We start from the raw sequence: 21,293 nt of genomic DNA, 5'->3' as shown, positions 1-21,293 counted from the left end.
CAAAAGCAGACACTAGCTAATCACTTACAAAGCTCCAAGAACTTAGATTTAGGAAGTTGTAGGGTAGAGGAGCTTATCCTGGAAGGAGTTAGAGTAAGCAAATTCTTGATTCCTTAGCCTTAATTTCAGCCTCATCTATATTAGCAAAAGACTGGAAACCATCAATGTCCAAATCAACAAAAACAGATTAAACAAATGAAAGCAAACCCATACAATGGAGCATATTATATGATGGCTACAGAATACATTACTAGGCATACAAGCAGGTGTGTGACATGTTACAACTTTAATACACAGGTATATTTATCCATACATGGAGCTATTTCTAGAAATATACTCAAGAAAGTCCCAGGTAATAAGGTAGTATTCACAAAAGGAAACCTCAATCCCCCTTTAAGGCTATCTCAGATTTTTATACAAGATGCATATATTACCTATTAAAGAAAAAAACTCTATTTTCACATCTGTCTGAGACTATTAAACATGATTTTATAATTTTCATATGTTCCTGATTACAGGAAGGGCCCTTGTTACACTGAATGAAACTGAGTGTACTAAGAGATAGCAATGTTTTCACTACTCTATATGACCCTGAGCTGCTATGATGTGTTGTTATTTTTAGTTTCCTGTTTTCTACCAGCTACTCCCAACTACTGTCATTTGGTGTGGTGGTATTGTGTTCCCCAAAATATTGTACACCCTAATAAACTTACCTGGGGTCAAAGAACAGAACGGCCACTAGATACAGAGGCTAGAAAATGGTGGCACTCACACCTTTAATCCTAGCACTCCAGAGGCAGAAATCCCTCTGGATCTCTGTGAGTTCACGAACACATTGGAAACAGCCAGGCATGGTGGCTCATGCCTTTAATCCCAAGAAGTGATGGCAGAAAGCAGAAAGGTATTTAAGGTGTGAAGACCAGAAACTAGAAGCTTTTAGCCTGGTTAAGCTTTTAGGCTTTCTAGCAGCAGTTCAGCCGAGATTCATTTGGGATGAGGACTCAGAGGCTTCCAGTCTGAGGAAACAGGATCAACTGAGGAACTGTGGAGGTGAGGAAGCTGTGGCTTATTCGGCTTCTCTGATCTTCCAGCGTTGACCCCAATAACTGGCCTCAGATTTGATTTTATTAATAAGAACTTTTAAGATTCCTGATACAATTTGGTCTGCAAAGTATCACATGACAGTAAAGGGGAACTGCCTCTGAGGACTGGAGGAGTGACCTCACAGCACCTGACTGAAGAGTCCACACACCTGCTAGCTCCATGTAAGGGAACAAAGGACATGACAGGTACCACTGAAGCCAAGCAGGTAGTGTGGTTAAGTTAATGTTATACTGCTAAAGACATTTCTGCTGTTTTTCCCCCTTCAGAATTTCTTTCACTCATATACAAATTATTGTCTTACTGTTGTGTGTCTGTGTATATATGATATGTGTACATACATGTGCATTGGAATATATGTTGAGGTCACAAGAAAACTTGGCAGACCCACCTTTAGGTGGGTTCTCAGGATCAAATTCAGACTCTCATTCTTGTGTGGCAAAGCACATTTATCTGCTGAGTCATTTCACTTGCCTCAAAGATATATTTGAGAGCCAGGTGTGGTGGCTCATGTCTGTAATATTAGCACTCAAGAGGCTGAGGCAGGATTGCCATGATTTCCAAGCCAGCATGGGGTACACAATGAGCTCAGAACAAGACTGTTTCACAAACATAAAAACAACACACAAAAATACATATATATCTGAGCATCTAGTATGCACTAGGGAATGTTCCGTGTACAATAAAGACAATGGACAAACTCTCTTATAACAGAAGATAGAGCCATGGGGCCCAAGGAAGAAAAGGCAATTATTAACTATGACAGGGCTGTGTCAGACAGAATAAAGTGTCAGCAGGCAGGGTCTGATCAGAACAGGAAAGCCATTTCTTTGTATAACACTGGGATTGAACCTAGAGCTTCATGCATACCAGGCAAGTGTTCTACAGTTGAGTTTATACAAGTGTGGACCTATTACACCCACCCACGCACACACGCACGCATGTACAGACATACACACACCTTATTTTGAAATAATTCTAAACTTACAAAAAAGCAAAAACCAAACCAAACCTGATCTATGATTAACATAATGGGATCCTGCATGCCCACCATCCTGCGTTCCCTTTTGAGACTATTGGCTCTGTTGTACATGGCTGCACAGGCAGGCAGTTTCTTCCCACACCTCTGGTCTCCTGGCACTCCCAGGACATGCCATGTCCCATGCCCATGGGCTGGGAAGACAATTACCCAGGAGTGGAAGCAGGATGGTTACTTAGAGCACTGCAGGATGTGAACTGCAGGGCACCCACACTGCCTCCCAACTTCACAGCAAAGTCCATCAGTTTAGTCTCAGTTCATGAATCCACATTGGGTTTAAAGGTGGTAGACCTCTTTTCATAAAGCCTCTAACCATCTGGCTACTTGTAACAATCCTATCATCTCAAATCAAAACCAAATCCTCTAAGAACTGACACTACAGAAGCTAGGTATAAGGTGGTATCACAAATAATTGCACTCCCCTAAGGGAACATGTCAAGGGGGCCCATGTTCTGCTCATGCCAAGGGTCTATTCTCACTAGCAATGATCTTGGACTTGTGTATATTCTATTTTCATCAGATATGGATTCCTTTATTTGAGATCATGAAGTTTCCAAAAGCAAATCCTGGACTCACTCTCCCTGTCTGGCTGTAAGCTAGGTTCAAGTATGAAAGTGGACTACGTTTTCATAGCTACTGAAGTTCATTTCAGAGTTTAGCACAATTGCAGGTCCAATTCTGAAAATATCAGCCACGCCTAAATACAAATATTCATTCATCCTAATGAAAAATTATGCACTGGGGGCTAGAAAGATGGCTCAGGGCTTGCTGCTCTCAGGGTTCTGGGATTCTAGCACCCATAGCCATAGGCTTTCCACTGCCTGTAACTCCAAATTAGGGGATAAGACGCCCTCTTTTGGCCTCCACAGGTACCCACACACATGTGCACACACACATTAAAATTAAAAACATATAACCTAATAAATATGTTCAAAAATCATGAAAGTAAAATAAAAAAAATAAAAATGTCTGGTGAGCTTCAAAGAAACATTTATTTATTCCTACTCAGTTAAATGGGTGCTTGGTTTTAATGTCTGATGTACAGTAGGCATTTATATTATTTATACATGCCAATAAAATCAAACATCTTCACATTTTCTTAAAGAAAGAAAACAGTGCTTTATAACAGGATGGGGGTGTCCATAGACTGTTTTTAAAGGAAAAGGACCCCCTAATTTAAAAGGTATTGTCCAACAGGAGGAAGGAAGGTAGGGTACGGACATTTCTTCCTTCTGTGATTTCGAGTGATTAAGAAAAGAAAACAGATGCTATTATAACATGAGATACTTTAGTCCTTGGCTCTGTTAGGTGAGGGACAGTTTCATACATGTGTTAACAACTGTTTTTCTCGACTTAGTAACAGCTCTTAACAGGAAAATATAAATTATTAGCAACTGAATATATTAAAAAACAAACAAAAACCCTGTTAAAAGCTTTGCAGATGCAAGCACACTGGTCCCTGTCCTATGCTCTGTCATCAGGCTCATCTGGCTCTCCGTGTAAGAGAATCGATTGTCCCCTTCTCACTGTTTCAAGTTTACAGAACTTTTTTGTGTGGCTTAACAAAAAGTGTACTTGAATACAACAGATGTAACTTGTAGAATTAATGAGACACAGTGAGAGAAAAAGTTATACACACTAGTGGGTTCTATAAACCTAAAACATGCCTTACACATTTTTTATTAACCTGCAGCTCTCACTTACTGAAGGACAGTCGAGTACTGTTTAGAGAGATGCTTTAGTCATGGGTAGACTGTATTACTTCATCAGTTTGCTAGCTGCAAGCATTTTTTGCCTTTAAAATGAAGCAGAATATTTTCATTTTCAATGAAACTATATGCAAGGGAAAAATAAAGACAAAACCACAGATACTTTTTAATTGTGTTACATTACCTGAACTCTTTCATTAAAAAGTTCAATTAACAGACTATTGCACCACTTCCTGCTTAAAAGCATGGTAAAGCAGATACAAATATTTAAAATTAGCCAAAGGTAAACAAAAAGACCCAACAACTTGACAAACACCAACAGACTTAGTAATTGCCAATCAGTAACGACTGTCACACAGTGAGTACTGACAGCCACAGCAGTTCTGCAATCAGGCACTTCACAAAACCACACACTCAGTCTGGGGAACACACACACACACACACACACACACACACACACACACACACACACGAGCGCATGCAGCTTTAATACAAAGGATTCAAGATGGCAACTACTTACAATCCAGTGCCAACATGGATTATAACAAATCCAGTGAGTATTTTGTTTTTCAATTATTCATAGAAAATTTAATCCTGATTAAGTATCCTTGGGCAGGAATTCATGGGTAGTTGATGACTGAAACCAACATTTATGTGAAATGCTCCTGTTAATGTAATCTGTGTATACAGCTTAATTATGATTGGGGATTCAATGTAAGAGAAATGAATTATCTCAGGATTAAAATTTTAGTGCCATATCATATACTACTTTTTCCGTCTTTCTTTTAAAACACAAAAACCTGTCTGTCCCTTCACCTAAGTGCTCAGATTTAAAACTCTCTCTGTTCTTACAACCAATGTAACGTATCTAAGATTGTCCACACACTGTGCAAAATCCTTTCCTAATCAAGATAAAGCCTGAACTAGGGCCAACAATACAGGAGAAACTGCAAATAACTCTACCCATGAATAAACAAAAGCTAATTCATTTAACTGTTCATATACTTTCTGTTTATTTCCAATTCCCTTACATTGTAACATGAAATGCACGTTCTTTAGAGCATAAAAAGTAGTTTTAAAATCAGCATCTCCCACTGACTTCATAACTGGACTAGCTGGATATGCACAAGCGTGATCATCTGAGTGAATGCTATTTAAGACTATCAGACCTGAGTTCATTATTAATGAGGCATTGGAAGTGTGAGCGCTTGACCCAGAGATCATTGAAATCATCTCTCTCACATTTATTTCCACATCAGAACTGCTTCAGTCACCTTGAAACAACATTCTTTTAAAAGTTTATTGTTTGAGCACACTCCAGACATTTATGACCTTTCTGAGTTTTGGCACTGCTGAAATGCAGTTATATAAATAACATGCTTTGCTCTCACAGTTCAGTTTTCCACAGCAAAGGCATGAAAAGAAGTCACTGCATCTGGATCCTTATTGCACTTATCCAATTCACTTGTTCTTTCAACAAAAATCAAGTATCAGAAATGAGGGCGACTTTTGTGTCCAGATGAAATGGTCAGTGGTAGTGTCACTGAGGAAAGTGAAGAAACCTCCCAGTACAGACTGTGGGACAGGAAGAGTCTGTACAGAATAACCATGGACACAGCCTGGCAAAGGATTACACCTACTGTAATAACCTGGAAGAAAGAAGAAAGGAAGGGAATGTTTCACCGCATGCAGAAACAGAAAAGTTACATTTCATTTACCATGCATCCACTCTGCGCTCTACACAGTCCTTCACCTTTATCACGGGTGCATTTCAGGAAACGCATTCCACAGAGAGCAGACATATCTTCAGGACTGTCACTGTTCAAGGGTAAATTCCTTTTGATGATTAGTTTACAGATACTACAGTCAGACAGAAAAGTACCTGGTTTCCAAGGGAATGCATGTTACAGACATGGGTTTTGGTAATAAGAAAAATCAGGAATGGAGCTAATTTAATCTAGCTAATAGCAGTAAAACACACTTCTGCCTCAAGTCACAGGTCTTTTTGTAGGCCATGTTCCTACTTTCCACCTGTAACCACTAATGGCGAGCCTCGCTCTCAAGTGCTGGAGCCATCCATCTGCTGAGGAGGGAAGGCAGGTTCCACCACAGCCATCTGCTGAGGAGGGAAGGCAGGTTCCACCACAGCCATCTGCTGAGGAGGGAAGGCAGGTTCCACCACATCTAGAGTCAGCCTGCTCTAGTCTGCAGGCTGTTCCAGCAATGTGACTGTTCCGTCCATCTCGGCTGATACCGTACACAATGAACGATTCTAATCATTTCTGTTTTTAAAAGAGATGTATTACATGTCCTCTAGTTTAATTAAAAAAACATGACTCCGAAATAGGCTAAGACCCATAGGAGCTACTTCTAGGCTAGGTGTGGTAGCATGTGCTTGTAATCCCAACACTTGGAAGACAGAAACAGGAGGATCAATTCCAGTTTGAGGCCCAGGGCTACAAAGTTTGATCCTATTTCAAAAGTAAACAGACCAACAAAAAAAGCTATTTCTATCATTTTGTTTATGAACTAATTTTAAATTTTTTAATGTTTATGAACTTACAATTTATGTACTCACCAGTTTTAACATTTTCTTTTGAATTTTTAAAGAACTCAAGACACTGCTTAATAGCTAAGTAGGTATCGCCTACTTTAACACGTTCTAAATAAAGACTTAAAAACATTTTCATCATGCATATCACTTACCTTATCTCTTTGGTAGTCATTAAAAATCACAGCAATGCAGGCGAGCACTGGCTGGCATAAGAACCACAAGATACAGCCCTGAAAGAAACCGACAAGCCAGTAAGTCCTGCTGTCTTTACTTTGATGCGCCAGACTGAGAACAGAAACTAAAGCCTGGCTGTTTGAGGCAGCACACACTGTAGTCCTTCAGCATTAGGAAGTCTTACAGCGGGAGCACTGCGGCTTGAGGGTTGCCTGGGCTATAGATTGAGATCCTGAATCAAAAACCAAACAATTATTAATACACTTATGGCCTCGGGTGGAGAAATGACTCAGCAGATGTTCTTAACTGAGAATCGGCTGCTCTTGCGGAGGACCCAGGGTCAGTCCCCAGCACCACATGGCAGGCAGCTCACAACTGTCTATAACCCTAGCTCCAGGGCACCTGACCAAACACACACACTCCTAAAATAAAATCTGAACTCTTTCTCTCTCTCCCTCCCTCTCCCCCCCCCCCCCCCTTCTCTCGTAGGTCCTGACTATACTTACAACACTACACTTATAAATCTGTCCCATACATATATTTTATATACTATCAATGCTGTGATACAGGCAGCAATTAGTAACTGAGAAGAGAGAGGTACAAATGTATACTATTTCTGCAAAGAGAAATGAAACCATGAAGTCATATTCACATGTCCATACTCAAGTGAATTAGTAAAAACACCCAAGACGATCACAGCAGTTACTATGAATGGCAGAGTGGATTGCAGGGGAGAGGCAACAGGCTGAGGAGGAACAGGAAATTTCACAATATGCTTTTCAAGTACTTTTCTCTATTTTCCCACAAACTGTCCCAATGTATCTCTTTCTCAAAATTCAATTTGAAACAAGCTTATAATGCTTGGGGCACTTTGAAGATTGACAGTTTTCAGTGTGTTACTTACTACTTGTAGAAAGAGAGGGAAATGCATAGAGGAATGCATATATTTAAAACTCTCCAGCAGAGAGACCTGGGGCCAGTGATGAGGAAGTGTTGGGAACTAAGGTGAGTGCTCAGAATTCCTTTGCTGCTCTACAGCATTCTGACTGGATGGGCACAGAAAGGGTCCGCTCTGCTCACATGGACACAGGGGGTGATACAGCAGCCCATGCAGTGTTCGCACCAGCCTCTGGGCTACAGTCTCCAGTACTGAAACCCTCGTGGCTTGTCACACAACACTGGAACTCCAAGAGTAACAGTTCAGACAGTTAGAGCTGCTAACAATTTTTTTTTTAATTCCCACAGAAGAGAAGAAAAATCACTACTGATAAAGAAAACCAAGATGTAGCCCAAGGGCTTTTCAAAGACTATATGGAAAATATTGTTCTATGGGTTCTGTACAATGGGTTCAAAGCCACATCATGCATGGCGTGAAGATTAACAGAGGGCTCAGAGCAGTGCCCTGGCACACAGAGAGCAGCCCAGGTTAACTGCTCTCTGACTTCCCACAGAAAGCAGAGTGCAGCAGACCATCGGAAGCCACTTCCTGCTCCACACATACTTTGGCGAACGTGATGTAGAACTCTCTCTTGAGTGTGCTCCTCTCCATTGTGATGATCTGGTAGAGTCCACAGCCCAGCGACAGTGCCAGGCAGATTCTTAAGATGATCAGCAGGACCCCTGCTAAGCTGTGGTGAGAATGTGAACTATGGTGACTAGTGTCTTCAAACTGCTCCCAAAGTAGCAAAATGCTCTGTAAATAACAACAATTAAGGGAAAATAAATACCTGTTTACAATAAAACATGTTCTCAACTCTTTTGTGAGCATCCTTTATATGTTAGAAAAACATTCCTGAGGGATGCAAAGATTATCTAACTGTAAAGGCTGTCAGTCAATAGTGTAGGATTTCTATCAAGTGTCAGGAGTCAAATCACCTAAGAACAAACAGGCAGAAAAGGTGAAGAAGGGGAACTCTCCTCTAAACCCACACCTCCTTCCCTCCCAGTTCTCCTCACCATCGCAAGGCTGACCTGCTTGTTTTGTCCATCTTGCTATATATCCCTGGCTAGCCCCAAACTCTGAGTAATCTTACATCTCTGCCTCCAGAGATCTGGCAATATGGTCATGCGCCACCATGCCCAATTTAAGACCACATTCAAATAGCTCAGCATCTTTTCTAGCAGAATGTGCCAAATCCAAACTGTTGTCAAATGTCACTCTTTCTGGCAACTTCCCTACATAAAGGAAGCCATTTTTGTTTATTTACTTAGATTTTATTTTACTATTATTGTATGTGTGAAGGTGCATGCCTGTACCACACCATGTGTGTAGAGGTCAGAGTTTTTCTATCGTTACATGGGTACTGGGGACTGAACAAAGGTGGTTAGGTATCAGCCTGAAAGCACGTCTGTTACATTGGTCTAAGCTCCTGGGCACGGTCACACACCCTGACTTTTCTGCTGACCTTCCCTCTCATCTAGTTATCGTGACAGTAAAATCATAGCTTCTTGCTGTTCCGTCTATTGCTATCCATGCTCCCTCCGTACCTACTGAGCACCAAGGACTTATTATTGTCATCTTTTTACCATCAAATACGCTTTTGGGCTTCCTACGGAAGCTCAGCTTTCAAAACTGAGTTGTTAGTCTCTTCCAAACACCTTGGTAAATAAAACTCAGTATTAATCCAATTCTTTGGCAGGGCATGCTGGCTCATGCATGTAATCCCAGCACTAGGGAGGTGCAGGTGATCTCTGTGACTTTTAGGCCAGTCTGGTCGATAATGTGAGACCCATCTCCAAACAACAAAAATCCAATTCACTGGCCTTAAGGGGTTGCCAGCGGCCTCCTCCTTCCTCCCCTGCACTGTCTACTCCAGTCTCCCCCTCCTCCCCTGCACCATCTACTCCAGTCTCCCCCTCCTCCTCTGCACCACCTACTCCAGTCTCCTCCCCTGCACCGTCTACTCCAGTCTCCCCCTCCTCCCCTGCACCATCTACTCCAGTCTCCTCCCCTGCACCGTCTACTCCAGTCTCCCCCCTCCTCCCCTGCACCGTCTACTCCAGTCTCCCCCTCCTCCCCTGCACCGTCTACTCCGGTTCTCACCACTACAGCACTTCAGTAGACAGCTGCTTTTGTGACTCACACAAAGGAAATTTCCTTTGGGACCTAAAACTCGCCGTTGCTGGGGTTAGGAAAATAGCTCAGTCTCAGGCGAAGTGCGTCTTACAGGTGTGAGGACCTGTGCTCACACAGAAAGAACTACATGTGGGTAGCTTATGGTGTTTGTTTACATATATCAAGTTACCCAGAGTGCCTGGAAAAGCACAGACTTTAGGAATGGAACCATACTTAAAATCTAACACACAGAGTGGATGCTATCGTTTCTTTTTATTCTTTGACAGCTTTATGTACGTATATAAAGACACACAGTCTTTTCACTCCCTCTCCCATGACAACCTTCTCCCGACAACTCCCTTCTATTTGAGTGCCTTTTTGTTGGAGACGGTAACCACGGCTTCGGGCTGCTTGCATGGGTGAGAGGCTTCTTGCTGAAGTTTGCACAACTTGTCAATGGCTACATCACTGAGTCAAGTGACAGCCTTCCTCCAGCAACCACTAACCAACACCATAAGGAGCATAACCAACACAGTAAAAAAAAAAAAGCTGGGTGTGGAAACATGTGCCTATGATCCCATAAACACAAAAAAGCACACACATACACACACATTCATATACCCTCCAACATGCTCATATACCTCCCACGTTTCCCCCACAAACATGCATACACATGAGTGTGCACCACACACACCCACCCACACACCCACACATACTGTTTATCACTAAAAGCACTATTCTTCCCTTACACTAAATTATACCTACCTGGTTTCTTAAACTATACTTCTAAACTTGACTTTTACAACAAAGAAGTATGATTCTAGAGCTACCATTTCTAAGTTGGTTTTCCATATTTAAGTCTGTATTTCCCCACTCGTGCTAATATGTGGTCAGTATTTTAATAGCACATGTATGCATTTATGCACTGATAGACTGCTGGTATCATCAGCATTGTTTGGCTGTTGTGGTCAGTATATTAATAGCACATGTACACATTTATGCAGATAGACTGCTGGTGTCATCAGTTGGTTATTTGTCTGTGGCAATGAATTAAAATAACAATGAAATGATGATTTAAAAAAAACCCTGCATTTTAGGCCAGACGGTGGTGGTGCACACCTTTAATTCCAGCACTTGGGAGGCAGAGCCAGGTGGATCTGTGAGTTCAAGGCTAGCATGGTCTACAGTGAGATCCAGGACAGTCACTAAAACTATGCAGAGAAACCCTGTCTCAAAAAACCAAAAAAATAAATAAATAAAAATAAAAAAACCTGGATTTTTAAGAGAGCTGTGATTTTAGGATATACAGGATTTTTAAAAGGATTCATTTAATTTATGTGTATAGGTTTTTTGCCTGCAGAGGTCAGAAAAGGGCATCTGATCCCCTGGAACTGGAGTTACAGAGGACTGTGAGCCTGCACATTGTTGCTGAGACTTGAACCTGGATCCTCTGGAAGAGCAGTCGGTACTTTTAACTGCCAAGCCACCTCTGCAGCACCTAAAAACGCTAAAAGATTTTTTTTTTTTTTAATATTTAAGAAAACAGAAGAAGTAGGAAATGACATTTTTAGTAAGTCAAATCCTGCTATCTATACATACTAGCACCCAGGAGATTTGTGAGATCACGTCTCCTGCGTTTCCTGGAATCCCAGTGCCCGCTGTGTGGTGAGACACATTCAGTTGTGCATTTCTGCAGAGTCAGTTCTTACCTGGGTTATGACAATGAACACCGCAATGCCTGTGGACGCCGGGGTAGAGTCCCACTGGAGAGGTCGGCTTTGAGACTTCTTCATTCGGACTATTGTCCACCCCATGCACAGGCTCAAAAGCAGGTACAACATCTGAATTTGGGAGGCAATGTCAAAAACTAAAGGGAAATGAAAATCAAAGTTAATAAAGCTTCACAATTCACAGAATTTGGCACATTTTATATTGAGATGAGAATGCCCCTTTTCAAATCACAAAAACTAAGAAAATTCAATAAGAGATATTAATGTGTAATAGTTCTAACACATTCAATATTTGGCATAGAATTTGTAACTGATTATAGAAACATGGAAATACTACCATTTAGAAATATATATATATATATGGCTGTATTATATCTTATATATTAGTCCAATCTTAAAGCTATTTTTTCATTTCTTCTCTGTCAAGCTTTTATTGCTATATACAATTCTGCCAAAAGAAATAAATTTTCAATATAATTTCTGCAATGTGGAAAATATTGGGATCCTTTCTAGGGTGCTAATGATGTTTGATGGATGAACTGTAATGTGGGATATTTTTTATATTTTTGGTTGTGAGCCTAGCCTTTAACGGCTGAGCCATCTCTCCAGCCTGGGATATTTTTTAAAACTGTTAAGACACGGTATGAGATTTAATAGCCCTAACATCCCTTGACGAGTCCTAAAGACAAATGAGCTCCAGGAACTAGTGCCCTGCGCCACCAGGTGGCCAGCATTTGCACTGCAGGAGAACACCACTACTTTAAAAAGAATTCAATGCATCATCTGTGTGTAGATGCACATGCCATAGAAACAAATGAATAAATAAAAATCTATAAATGCTTCAGGTTCCACTCATACTTATCTTATAAATTAATGGTTGCTTGCGTACAATAAAAGCTATCACTTTTTATCACCATGTACAGGAATGGCTTGTGATCACAAAGTAATGCACTGCCCTACACAGCTAATGCTTTCAACTGTCATCGCTTTGGGTAAGATTTCCTGTAGAGACACAGAAGCAGCTGGGGTGTAATGTATGTTTTGGGGCTACACATAAAAAGTTTATCAATAATACATGTTAGCTGTATTTGACAGACTTCCTGCTGCTCCGTTATCTACGCTGGAACCGGCTGTTTGACCCGCACTGTTGCGGCACACACTGTCGGTTCCCCATAGGAGACCTGCACAGATTAGGCCCACTAACTGCCCATCATGGAAGGTGAGGAAAGGCCCACAATGCCCCACTCCTTCCTGAGGAAGTTACAGTTGCTAGGAGTGGCCATGTTTCCTCAGCTTGCAAGCCGCCCATGCTACCATAGGCTACCCTAACCACATTCACCGGTTCACCACCAAGCCAGACTTGGTGTGACAGTTGTGGCCCGCTCTTGGTGTGCTTTCCCAGGAAAGGCTCCTGTCTGTATGCGTGTATAGGTATGGTAGTGAATGCTGGCGATAAACTGTTACTATACTTGGATGACACAGCCTGTCAGGTCAAGCACATTTTTCTTTCATCACAAATGTTTAAATGTGATGTCAATTAATTTCTTTAAACATTTCACAAATCCAGTCAGTTAACCAGATAAAGAAGTTGGCTGGAGGAATGCCTATATAAGCTCCTAAGCAGCAAAACAAATACCTGGGGAAATCCCCTTCATTTTCCAGCTCATTTCTTTATACACAAGTTTACAAAAACTGATCAAACACCATAATTGGACAGGAAAACCTATGCTCATTGTTGCTGGAAAAAACTACCTGTTACTTTATAGATAAATAGATATATATTTGTAAAAATGTGAATGTATATAAATATTATTTATTTATAGCTAAACAACACAGATCACATAAGAACTCTGCTTTCTTGAAACTAATCACTTAAGCAGCCAACTCTTTCGTTGGAAGAACCATCAACACTCAGAACATCAGTTCATTGCAGCTCAAACAACTACTGTGCCGAGCACGGTGAGACACAATACACAGTGGTGCACACTTCATCCCAGGACTTGGGGACAGTGCCAGGGTTTAGAGCTGAGGGCAGCTCAGACTCCAGAGTAAGCTCAACGGCAGTCACAAACTGAACCTCCCTCTCAAATACCAAGGGACATAGACAAAACGACTTAGAACCCCCGGGGCTGCAGGGGAAAAGAAAAGTCAAGTACCCAACGATTCACGTACAGCAGACCTGGACAAACAGTCAGTGACCCTGACTTCAGAAAGAGGTTTCCGCTAAGGTCTGTGTTGTGTGCTTTCCTCTTCAGACGTCAATTTCCTCAACTGCCAAAGTTATCTCTACAGTTTCGTCCTGCCTTAGCACTATGATTTCGTTAAATTTCCAGGTATGTTCAAAAGAAAAGCAAGGAGAAGCCAAGGTCCAGACAGTCTTCAGAAAGGACATGCACCTCATGTTCGTGTCCAAGGTGAATGTACCCAGGACTTCACAAGGTAACAAAGTTCCTCAAGTTTCTGAGCCAAAACAGGTGAGGAGACCAGAAGAGTGAGTCCTGAGAAGACAAACGGCAATTATCCAAAGACACCTTGACTAAAAGAGTACTATGGGTAGAAAGTGAAGAGTCAACTCAAGCATGGTTCCGCATTCAACATCTGTTGCTTACCAAAGCATGAATTTCTGAGTATAAAGAAGAGCGTATGACTTGATTGCTCTCAGAAGTTCTCTTTAAAATGTCATGATTCCCTGGGTGGGGATGGCCCACGCCTTTAATCCCATCACTCAGAGCCAGAGGCAGGCAGATCTCTGTGAGTTCAAGGCCAGCCTGGTCTACAGAGTGAGTTCCAGGACAGCCAGAGCTGTTACACAGAGAAAAACCACACCAAAAAAAAAAAAAAAAAAAAGTCATGATTCTAAGACCTTTAATTTTTTTTTTTTTAATTACTAAGAGTTTCTCTTATAAATAAAAGAACAAAGACGTGAGGTCAGCTCAATTATAGGAGTGAATGTGGTCTTGGATCAGAAACAGAAAGAGTATAGGAGAAAACAGAATCACAACAGGAAAATCTGGGCTCTGCAGCTCACTAGGTGAATGACCTCTCGAATGTGCATGGTGCATCTGAGCACAGATTCTGCAAATGGGGATCAGCAAAGCATGTCTACTTTTTATTGAGGGTAAACTGAAGAAGCACGTGAATAACAAACAGTGAAGAACTAAACTGGACACATCACTTATTAGTAAGATCAAACAAGATCTGAGAACTAAACTAGTCCTGTTCTAGTTAACCTGAGTTCTGACTAACTGTGACTAGAAAAAACTACACCACAGCAAAATAATTATTTCACCACCATTACCTCCATTATCATCATCGTCACCATCATCCTCATCATCCTCATTTTGCAGTGCTGCAGATCAAACCCAGGGCCTCATTCAATGCAAGGCAAGTACTCTACTACTGAGTTACCCCATTAGCTGAAAATGAAGTCCTTTGGCTTGTACATTCTCTCTCTCTCTCTCTCTCTCTCTCTCTCTCTCTCTCTGTCTCTCTCTCTCTCTCTCTCTCTGTCTCTCAATCTCTCTCTCTCTCTCTCTCCCTCCCTCCCTCCCTCCTTTTTTCTCCTCTCTTTAAAGAAGACAGCAATTTTATCTTTGGAAAAGTACTCAGAAAGATTCTCACCTTCTGCCAAACTTCCCAGAAGAGGTACCCCGATTCCATCTTTGGAGTATCTGAGGAATTGAAGAGGAGGGCATTAACATTGATTACCAATGGGGAAAATGCTCCTAATCAGAGCAAGGCTAACTCTGGGACGATGAACAGTGGCTGAGTTACCTGGAGAAGTGAATGTAATTGGCTAGGGCTGAGGCAGCCTGGAGCAGCAGCGCTGTGGTCAGGACCTTCAGGACCGTGTGCATGGGCCCTCCCTTCCTGATGGCCTGCCACAGTGACTGCGCACAGACGCATGCAGTCACGAAGTATGCCAGGACCAGGAGGAAAAAGAACTCGTGTAACCCTGTGGGGAGAAGAACGGGACTGCTTCAGTGCGTGGGACAGTGTTGTCACGTCACCGCTAATGATCATCTTTTCAAGCGGAGTCACAGCATTCAGTCTTGAAAGGAAGAAAGACGGAATTATTACCCTCTTCCCCCTGGGACCAAGTTTTAACTCTAAGAAGGCAGCTTAAAACAAAGCAGCTAAAGTCAACCTGTGGAACAGTCACTCAAGCATGCGACTCACTGTAACCAGAGCTCTGTTCCGTCTGAAAACAGCCAGCGGTGACTACAGTGCTCCGTTAGAGGCACTTTAGAAGCTCCAAGTGCACATCTTTTCTGAGAACTGTAGACCATTTATTGTCACCAGTAGCTTAATAGACCTTGACTATGCATCTCCAAGTGTGGTCCCTGATCCAGCCACATCACTACAGAACTTGTGATGCAAATTTTTGGGTCCCAATTCTAATCTACCAAACCAGAAACTGGAGGGTGAAGCCAAGCAGTCTGGAAAGCCCTATGGTGATTCTGATATTAACACATGTGAATCACAGTTTGGGGAGTTTCTATTACCTTGAATTTTCATTTGGGCAAAGCTTTAAGACATCTATGTCCAGAGCCCTCCTGTCTGGTACTTTCTGTAGCTACTGCCAAAGAGGAAATCCTCGGGCAGTCAGGTGACTCCATGCCGATATGAAGTAGAACTATGACAACAAATGACCACCATTCCAAGTGGCCAAGAACAAAGTTAGATGAGTCGTTTTGTCTCTTCAGAATTCAAATTACAAACTACAGCAAGTAGGATGTCAATGTTGAAGGTGGAAAGAGCTAATGTTGGACTATGCCAGAGTCAAGCAGGCAGTGATGATGTCAGAGTTCTGAGTGAGTAGAACCGTGAGCAAAGAGGACTAGCAAAGCCAAGAAGTAAGGAAGAATGCAGGCGCTACACTAAGGAACGGTGTCACTCATGATGTTGCTTCCGCCCCATCTCCTGTAGTGTTCACGTGACCTCACAATAAACAGCATCTTTTCTCTGTACTTAAAACTGTTTAGAGTTTTATTTGAGAAATTTCAGGAAAAAAAATTCTAATAAATTTCCAGTTAGAAGACTGGGAATTTCATGGTTTTGAATTTAGAGGATTCAGTTTTCCTTTTCAATCCAAGAGGGACTGGACCCAGGAATCCCTCAGACATCAAATAAAACCCAAAGATGCTCAAGTCCCTTAAAGAAAATGCATGGGATTTATGTATAAAAACCAATGCATATTCTGCTATGCACTTTAAATCACCTGTAGATGATCTTCAAAACCTAATCCAATGTAGGTGCTATATAATATATAAACAGGTATTATACTGTATTGTTTAGGGAATACTGAAAAGAACAAAGCTGGCATGTTTTCAGTAAGGACCAATTTTCACATGGTACTGGTTCATCTGTGGCTGGCTGCACACCTGGACATGGAATCTGCGGATACGGAGAGTCAGCTGTACTGCGTTAAACCCACAGTGGTCCCTAAGAGCAGGGCTTTTACATTCTACCAAACACCAGTGTGCAATACTGGCTACACACAGAGAGCTCTCTACTGAGTCTGTGGATGGACTTGGATTTGCTCCCCTTCCAATGAGAAGTCTGAGATTGCTCTAGCTTCCCAATTGGGTTAAATGCCAATTAATGAAGAAAAAAGAAGGTACTTTTATTATTTTAAAAAATCATTTTGGAAAAGCAAACCACGAGACACATATCCCAACAAAAACGGCAAACAAACAGCTCAAACTCCTTCATTTTGGGCGCATCAGTGAGAGGACCAACAGGAGCAAGAAGTTCTATTACCACTGGGTGTCTCTCCTGCTCTGCTACATAATGAGGAGCCACATGTTTCCATGCAGAGAAGAAGCCAGGCTAACTGGCTGGAAGACCATCAATTGTGAGGAGGGGGAACAGTTTGTAAGCTCCTTTTATAGAGAGAGACTGCACTTCAGAATGATGGCATTGTAATCCTTAGATTATAGTACTGGAACAAGGCAGAAAACACAGATGCTACCAATATATTCAAAGCTGTGAGCCAATAAAATTCCTTACACTAGCCCATGTTTTGATCTTAGTTTTTAATTTCTCCTTCTTTGTATTAAAGAATTATACAAAGCACACAAAACATCTAGTGAAAGTTTTTTTCTTTGTAATATTTCGTAAAGCACCCACACCAGGATCAGGTGTCAGGGTTCGTTATGAAACAGATCCATATGACAAGAAAATCATGACTCTTTGCTGAGAAGCCAAAATAACTTAAGGACAAAGGGACTTTATTCAGTGGTAAATATATCTCCCTGAAGAAGCTAAGATTATAGAGAGCAAAGAAAAATATTTGATAGGGTGAGTATATTAACTAACTAAGACACTGACTCAAATCTTGTTAACTAAATCTTTGATAGGTGAGTCTTACCTTGAGCCTGTCCATAACATACTTTAAAGATAAAAATGCTGGCTCTCCACCCTGGGCTTTATTATTATTTTTCCTTTTAAGTAGATGAGCTCTAAGACATGTCTTTGTTTTCTCTTTAGCTACCAAGTTTACTTTTGTTTTGCCTCTAGCAGTCACATGTCACAAGAAAGCAATTTGTGTTGTTCACATTGGAATTAAAATCTAATTTTAAAACAGGTGGGTAACTAAGTCTTAAAAGTCAATGCACACTAAAGAAAACTCTTGGAGGAACACACAGCAGATGGTGAACACTTAAGGAAATGTGTCGATTGTGAAGCAAGTCTTAAAGAAGCCTTGATGAGAGTGAGTAGCGAGGATGCTCAGACAGCAGCTCCAAGCCTTAGCTTCATCTCGAGAGCAAAAAGGGCTTCGAAGGGAACAGGGGCATGGTCCTGTCCAGCCTGCCTCTGGCCTCACAGCCCAGCTGCTCCCTCCCTCCCTCCCTCCCTCCCTCCCTCCCTCCCTTCCTCAAGTGTCTCAACACCAATCAAGATTCTAAAACATCCGATTATTTCCAACCCTGAAATTTGATGGGGCTGACACAGCAAAGATGTGTGAGCTGGTCAGGCCACAACATCTCTGTCTGTCTGTCTGTCTGTCTGTCTCTCTTCCTCCCTCTCCTTTTTAATTTTTAGGTTTTAGGTTTTCGAGACAGGGTTTCACTGTGTAGCCCTGGCTGTCCTGGAACTCACTATGTAAACCAGGCTGGCCTTGAACTCAGAAATCCATCTGCTTCTGCCTTCCAAGTATGGAGTAAAAGCATGTGCCACTACCACGTGACTTTTTTCTTAAGATACTTAGTATCTTCACTATCTACATCACATGCCTTGAGCTCCACAGCTGCAACATTTTACTGGGGCTAAGTGGATGGTCCTCTCATCTTTAGAACATGCAGGGGAAAGGGGGAAACAGAAAAGCATAAATGTATCTGCTAAAATTGAGACAATATAGCAAACCTATAATATTATTTCAATAAAAACCAGCTGTTTGGGCTGGAGAGATGGCTCAGTGGTTAAGAGAACTGACTGTTTTTCCAAAGGACCCAGGTTCAAATCCCAGCACCCACATGGCAGTTCACAGCTGTCTGTAACTCCAGTTCTAAGGGATCTGGCACAGACATACATGCAGACAAAACCTCAGTGCACATAAAAATAAATAAATGAATGAATGAATGAAGGAATGAATGAATAAATAAATAAATAAATAAATAAATCTTTAAAAAAAAAAAAACCAAACCAGCTGTTTGCTTTAGGCAACATGCTCTCAAGAGTTGAACAAAAGCAGAAAATACAGTTAATAATTTTAATCTTTTAATTTTTTACATATTTTGAGAATTTCATGAGTTAATATATTTATATCATTTCTACCTCCTTCTCCTCTAGCTCCTCCCACTTATCCCCTCTCAAATACATGATTAATTTTTTTTTGGGCGGGGGAGACTTTTGAGACAGGGTTTCTCTATGTAGCTTTGCGCCTTTTTCCTGGAACTCACTTGGTAGACCAGGCTAGCTTTGAACTCACAGAGATCCACCTGGCTCTGCCCCCGAGTGCTGGGATTAAAGGCATGCGCCACCACCGCCCGGCCATGATTAATCTTTTAAAGAAGCTATTTCATTTTTTCCTGCCTGGAAAGTCTTATATTCCTACTTAGCAGCTTGTTAAGAGCCATCACATTTCCCTCAGTTAGTTTTATAAAATAAGACTTAACCAAATCAGGGATTAACCAAAGTCTGGATTCAGAGTGCATTAACTGGACCAAAGGAAAGGAAACTGCTGTAAATTTAAAGAGAATAGCATGCAACATTAATGGTATGTTGTGTGTAATAGGTATGACAAACCGGTTTCTAAAAGAACTGGAGACTATCCCCTGAAGCTACACAATAGGAAGGACCCTCCCTCTTAACCTGTACCATAAAACCAGCATATCTCCCACAGGATGTGGAACGCAGCTTTCTACAACAGTGGTTCTGCACATTAGAAGCAACTTCAGCTCTGATTCAATGCCTGGCTTACAACCCAAAACAAGTCTGAGTCTTGGGAGAAGTGAATTTATTTTTCAATCTACTTTTTGGTTTTTCGAGACAGGGTCTTACTACATAGCTCTGGCTGTCCTGGAACTCACTATGTAGACCAGGCCTGCTGTGAACTCACAGAGTCTGTCTGCTTTTGCCTCTCAATATTTTATTTTTTGAAAAATAAAAACAATAACAAAAAAGCTTCTCTAGATGTATACACCTTCTTTATATGTATAGTGTTGGGTTAAGAATCACCAACTTAATGCATTTTAATTGATAAAATAATGTAACTTTCAGGAAGTAAGCCAGCCATACACTGGTCTCCAATAATCCAAGGCACATCTGGGTTTGAAAGTTGTCCAAAGAACCCAAGGCACTTCTGGGCTCTTTTGACTGTGAAATAACCAGTCCCTGCAGGGCGGCTCTGCACATAATCTCATGACCAATCACATACTGTCAGGGCATGACCTGTGTAACTTTCCCATTTTAGAATAAGCTTCTGGATACCAAATCAGTAACAAAAGCCAGAAGAAGTAGGCCAGAAAGCCGAGGACTGACAGCCGGACTGGAGTTATTTGTGTGGCTCCTAAAGAAAAGCTGCGGTAACCCTGGATGCCAGGAAACCATTAGAGGTGTGGGCAAGCTCCGAGACAGTCGGGACAAGGTGACTGGAATTTAGAGGCCCCAGGGCAGCAAATGGGATTGCTTTATGCAGTGGGGTTGAAGTGCGGTGGACGCCAACTGGGGATGCGGGAAAAGGACTGAAACAGGAGCCAGCACGAGGGCGACAGTGTCTGTCCATCAAGTTCCAAGAGCCGCAGGTCAGGCATCTGCAGGCAGCACGGGCCGCCACGGCCTGGCACGGCCTTACTGCCTCGTAGGTATGCCGAGCAGTCCTAAAGCGAGTGCCACAGTAAATAATGGAGTTTGGGAAATAAGGGCCCTCCAACCACACGAGGGCCATTGGTGGAAACCCATGCCCAGTGCTATCCATTGGGTTTCACCATGTCTTCTTACAGTATTGAGAACAGGCATGGCTTGTAAAGCATGGCGGACTGACTTCTAGAAAGTGTCTACGGTGTCATTAGCCAAACACAGCCTAAGTTAACTTGTGCTCACAAACATCTTGAATGGCTGTTATTTCCTTGACAGAGTAATGTTTTAAAACTCCTCTGAGACACTCAGTGCCCCACAGTCATTCTAAATGTTTTCAAAATCAAAGGACACTTAAAGCTCACCCTGTCACACTCCATTTGTGACCTGCTATTACACATGCTTTGATTTGTTTCTCTGGTGATATTCATACACTGACTTAATCTATCAAGTCTAATGTGGCCTTACTCCTGTTCAACTCAACTGCTTTATTGCCAACAAGACCCAATGGCACTTTCTTTATTAAATGGCCAGTGACCCATGAAGAAATGAACCCTAAGCCCCTTTCCTTGACAGGGGGCCTACATAGATGCTTACCCCAGCATGTTAACTGACAAATCTGTCACACTTA

At 41.8% G+C, this 21,293-nt stretch overlaps 1 protein-coding gene across 1 annotated transcript in view; it reads right to left on the bottom strand.

The window, feature by feature from the left end:
• Nucleotides 1-5,135: 5,135 nt before the first annotated feature.
• Nucleotides 5,136-21,293, bottom strand: part of Gpr180 (G protein-coupled receptor 180) — a 28,287-nt gene continuing 12,129 nt past the window's right edge. Inside the window, exons 4-9 of the mRNA XM_036199540.1 lie at nucleotides 15,137-15,317; nucleotides 14,984-15,033; nucleotides 11,342-11,499; nucleotides 8,079-8,270; nucleotides 6,556-6,633; nucleotides 5,136-5,498 (exon numbers count right to left, since the gene is read on the bottom strand). Of these exons, the coding sequence (XP_036055433.1) occupies nucleotides 5,340-5,498; nucleotides 6,556-6,633; nucleotides 8,079-8,270; nucleotides 11,342-11,499; nucleotides 14,984-15,033; nucleotides 15,137-15,317 (818 nt within the window). The 3' untranslated portion in view covers nucleotides 5,136-5,339. The remainder of the gene's footprint in view (nucleotides 5,499-6,555; nucleotides 6,634-8,078; nucleotides 8,271-11,341; nucleotides 11,500-14,983; nucleotides 15,034-15,136; nucleotides 15,318-21,293) is intronic.

This window comes from Onychomys torridus, chromosome 9, assembly GCF_903995425.1.
Source record: "Onychomys torridus chromosome 9, mOncTor1.1, whole genome shotgun sequence".
NCBI lineage: Eukaryota > Metazoa > Chordata > Mammalia > Rodentia > Cricetidae > Onychomys > Onychomys torridus.
Note: the sequence above shows the minus strand (reverse complement) of the source record. Positions and strands in the feature narration are given on the sequence as shown.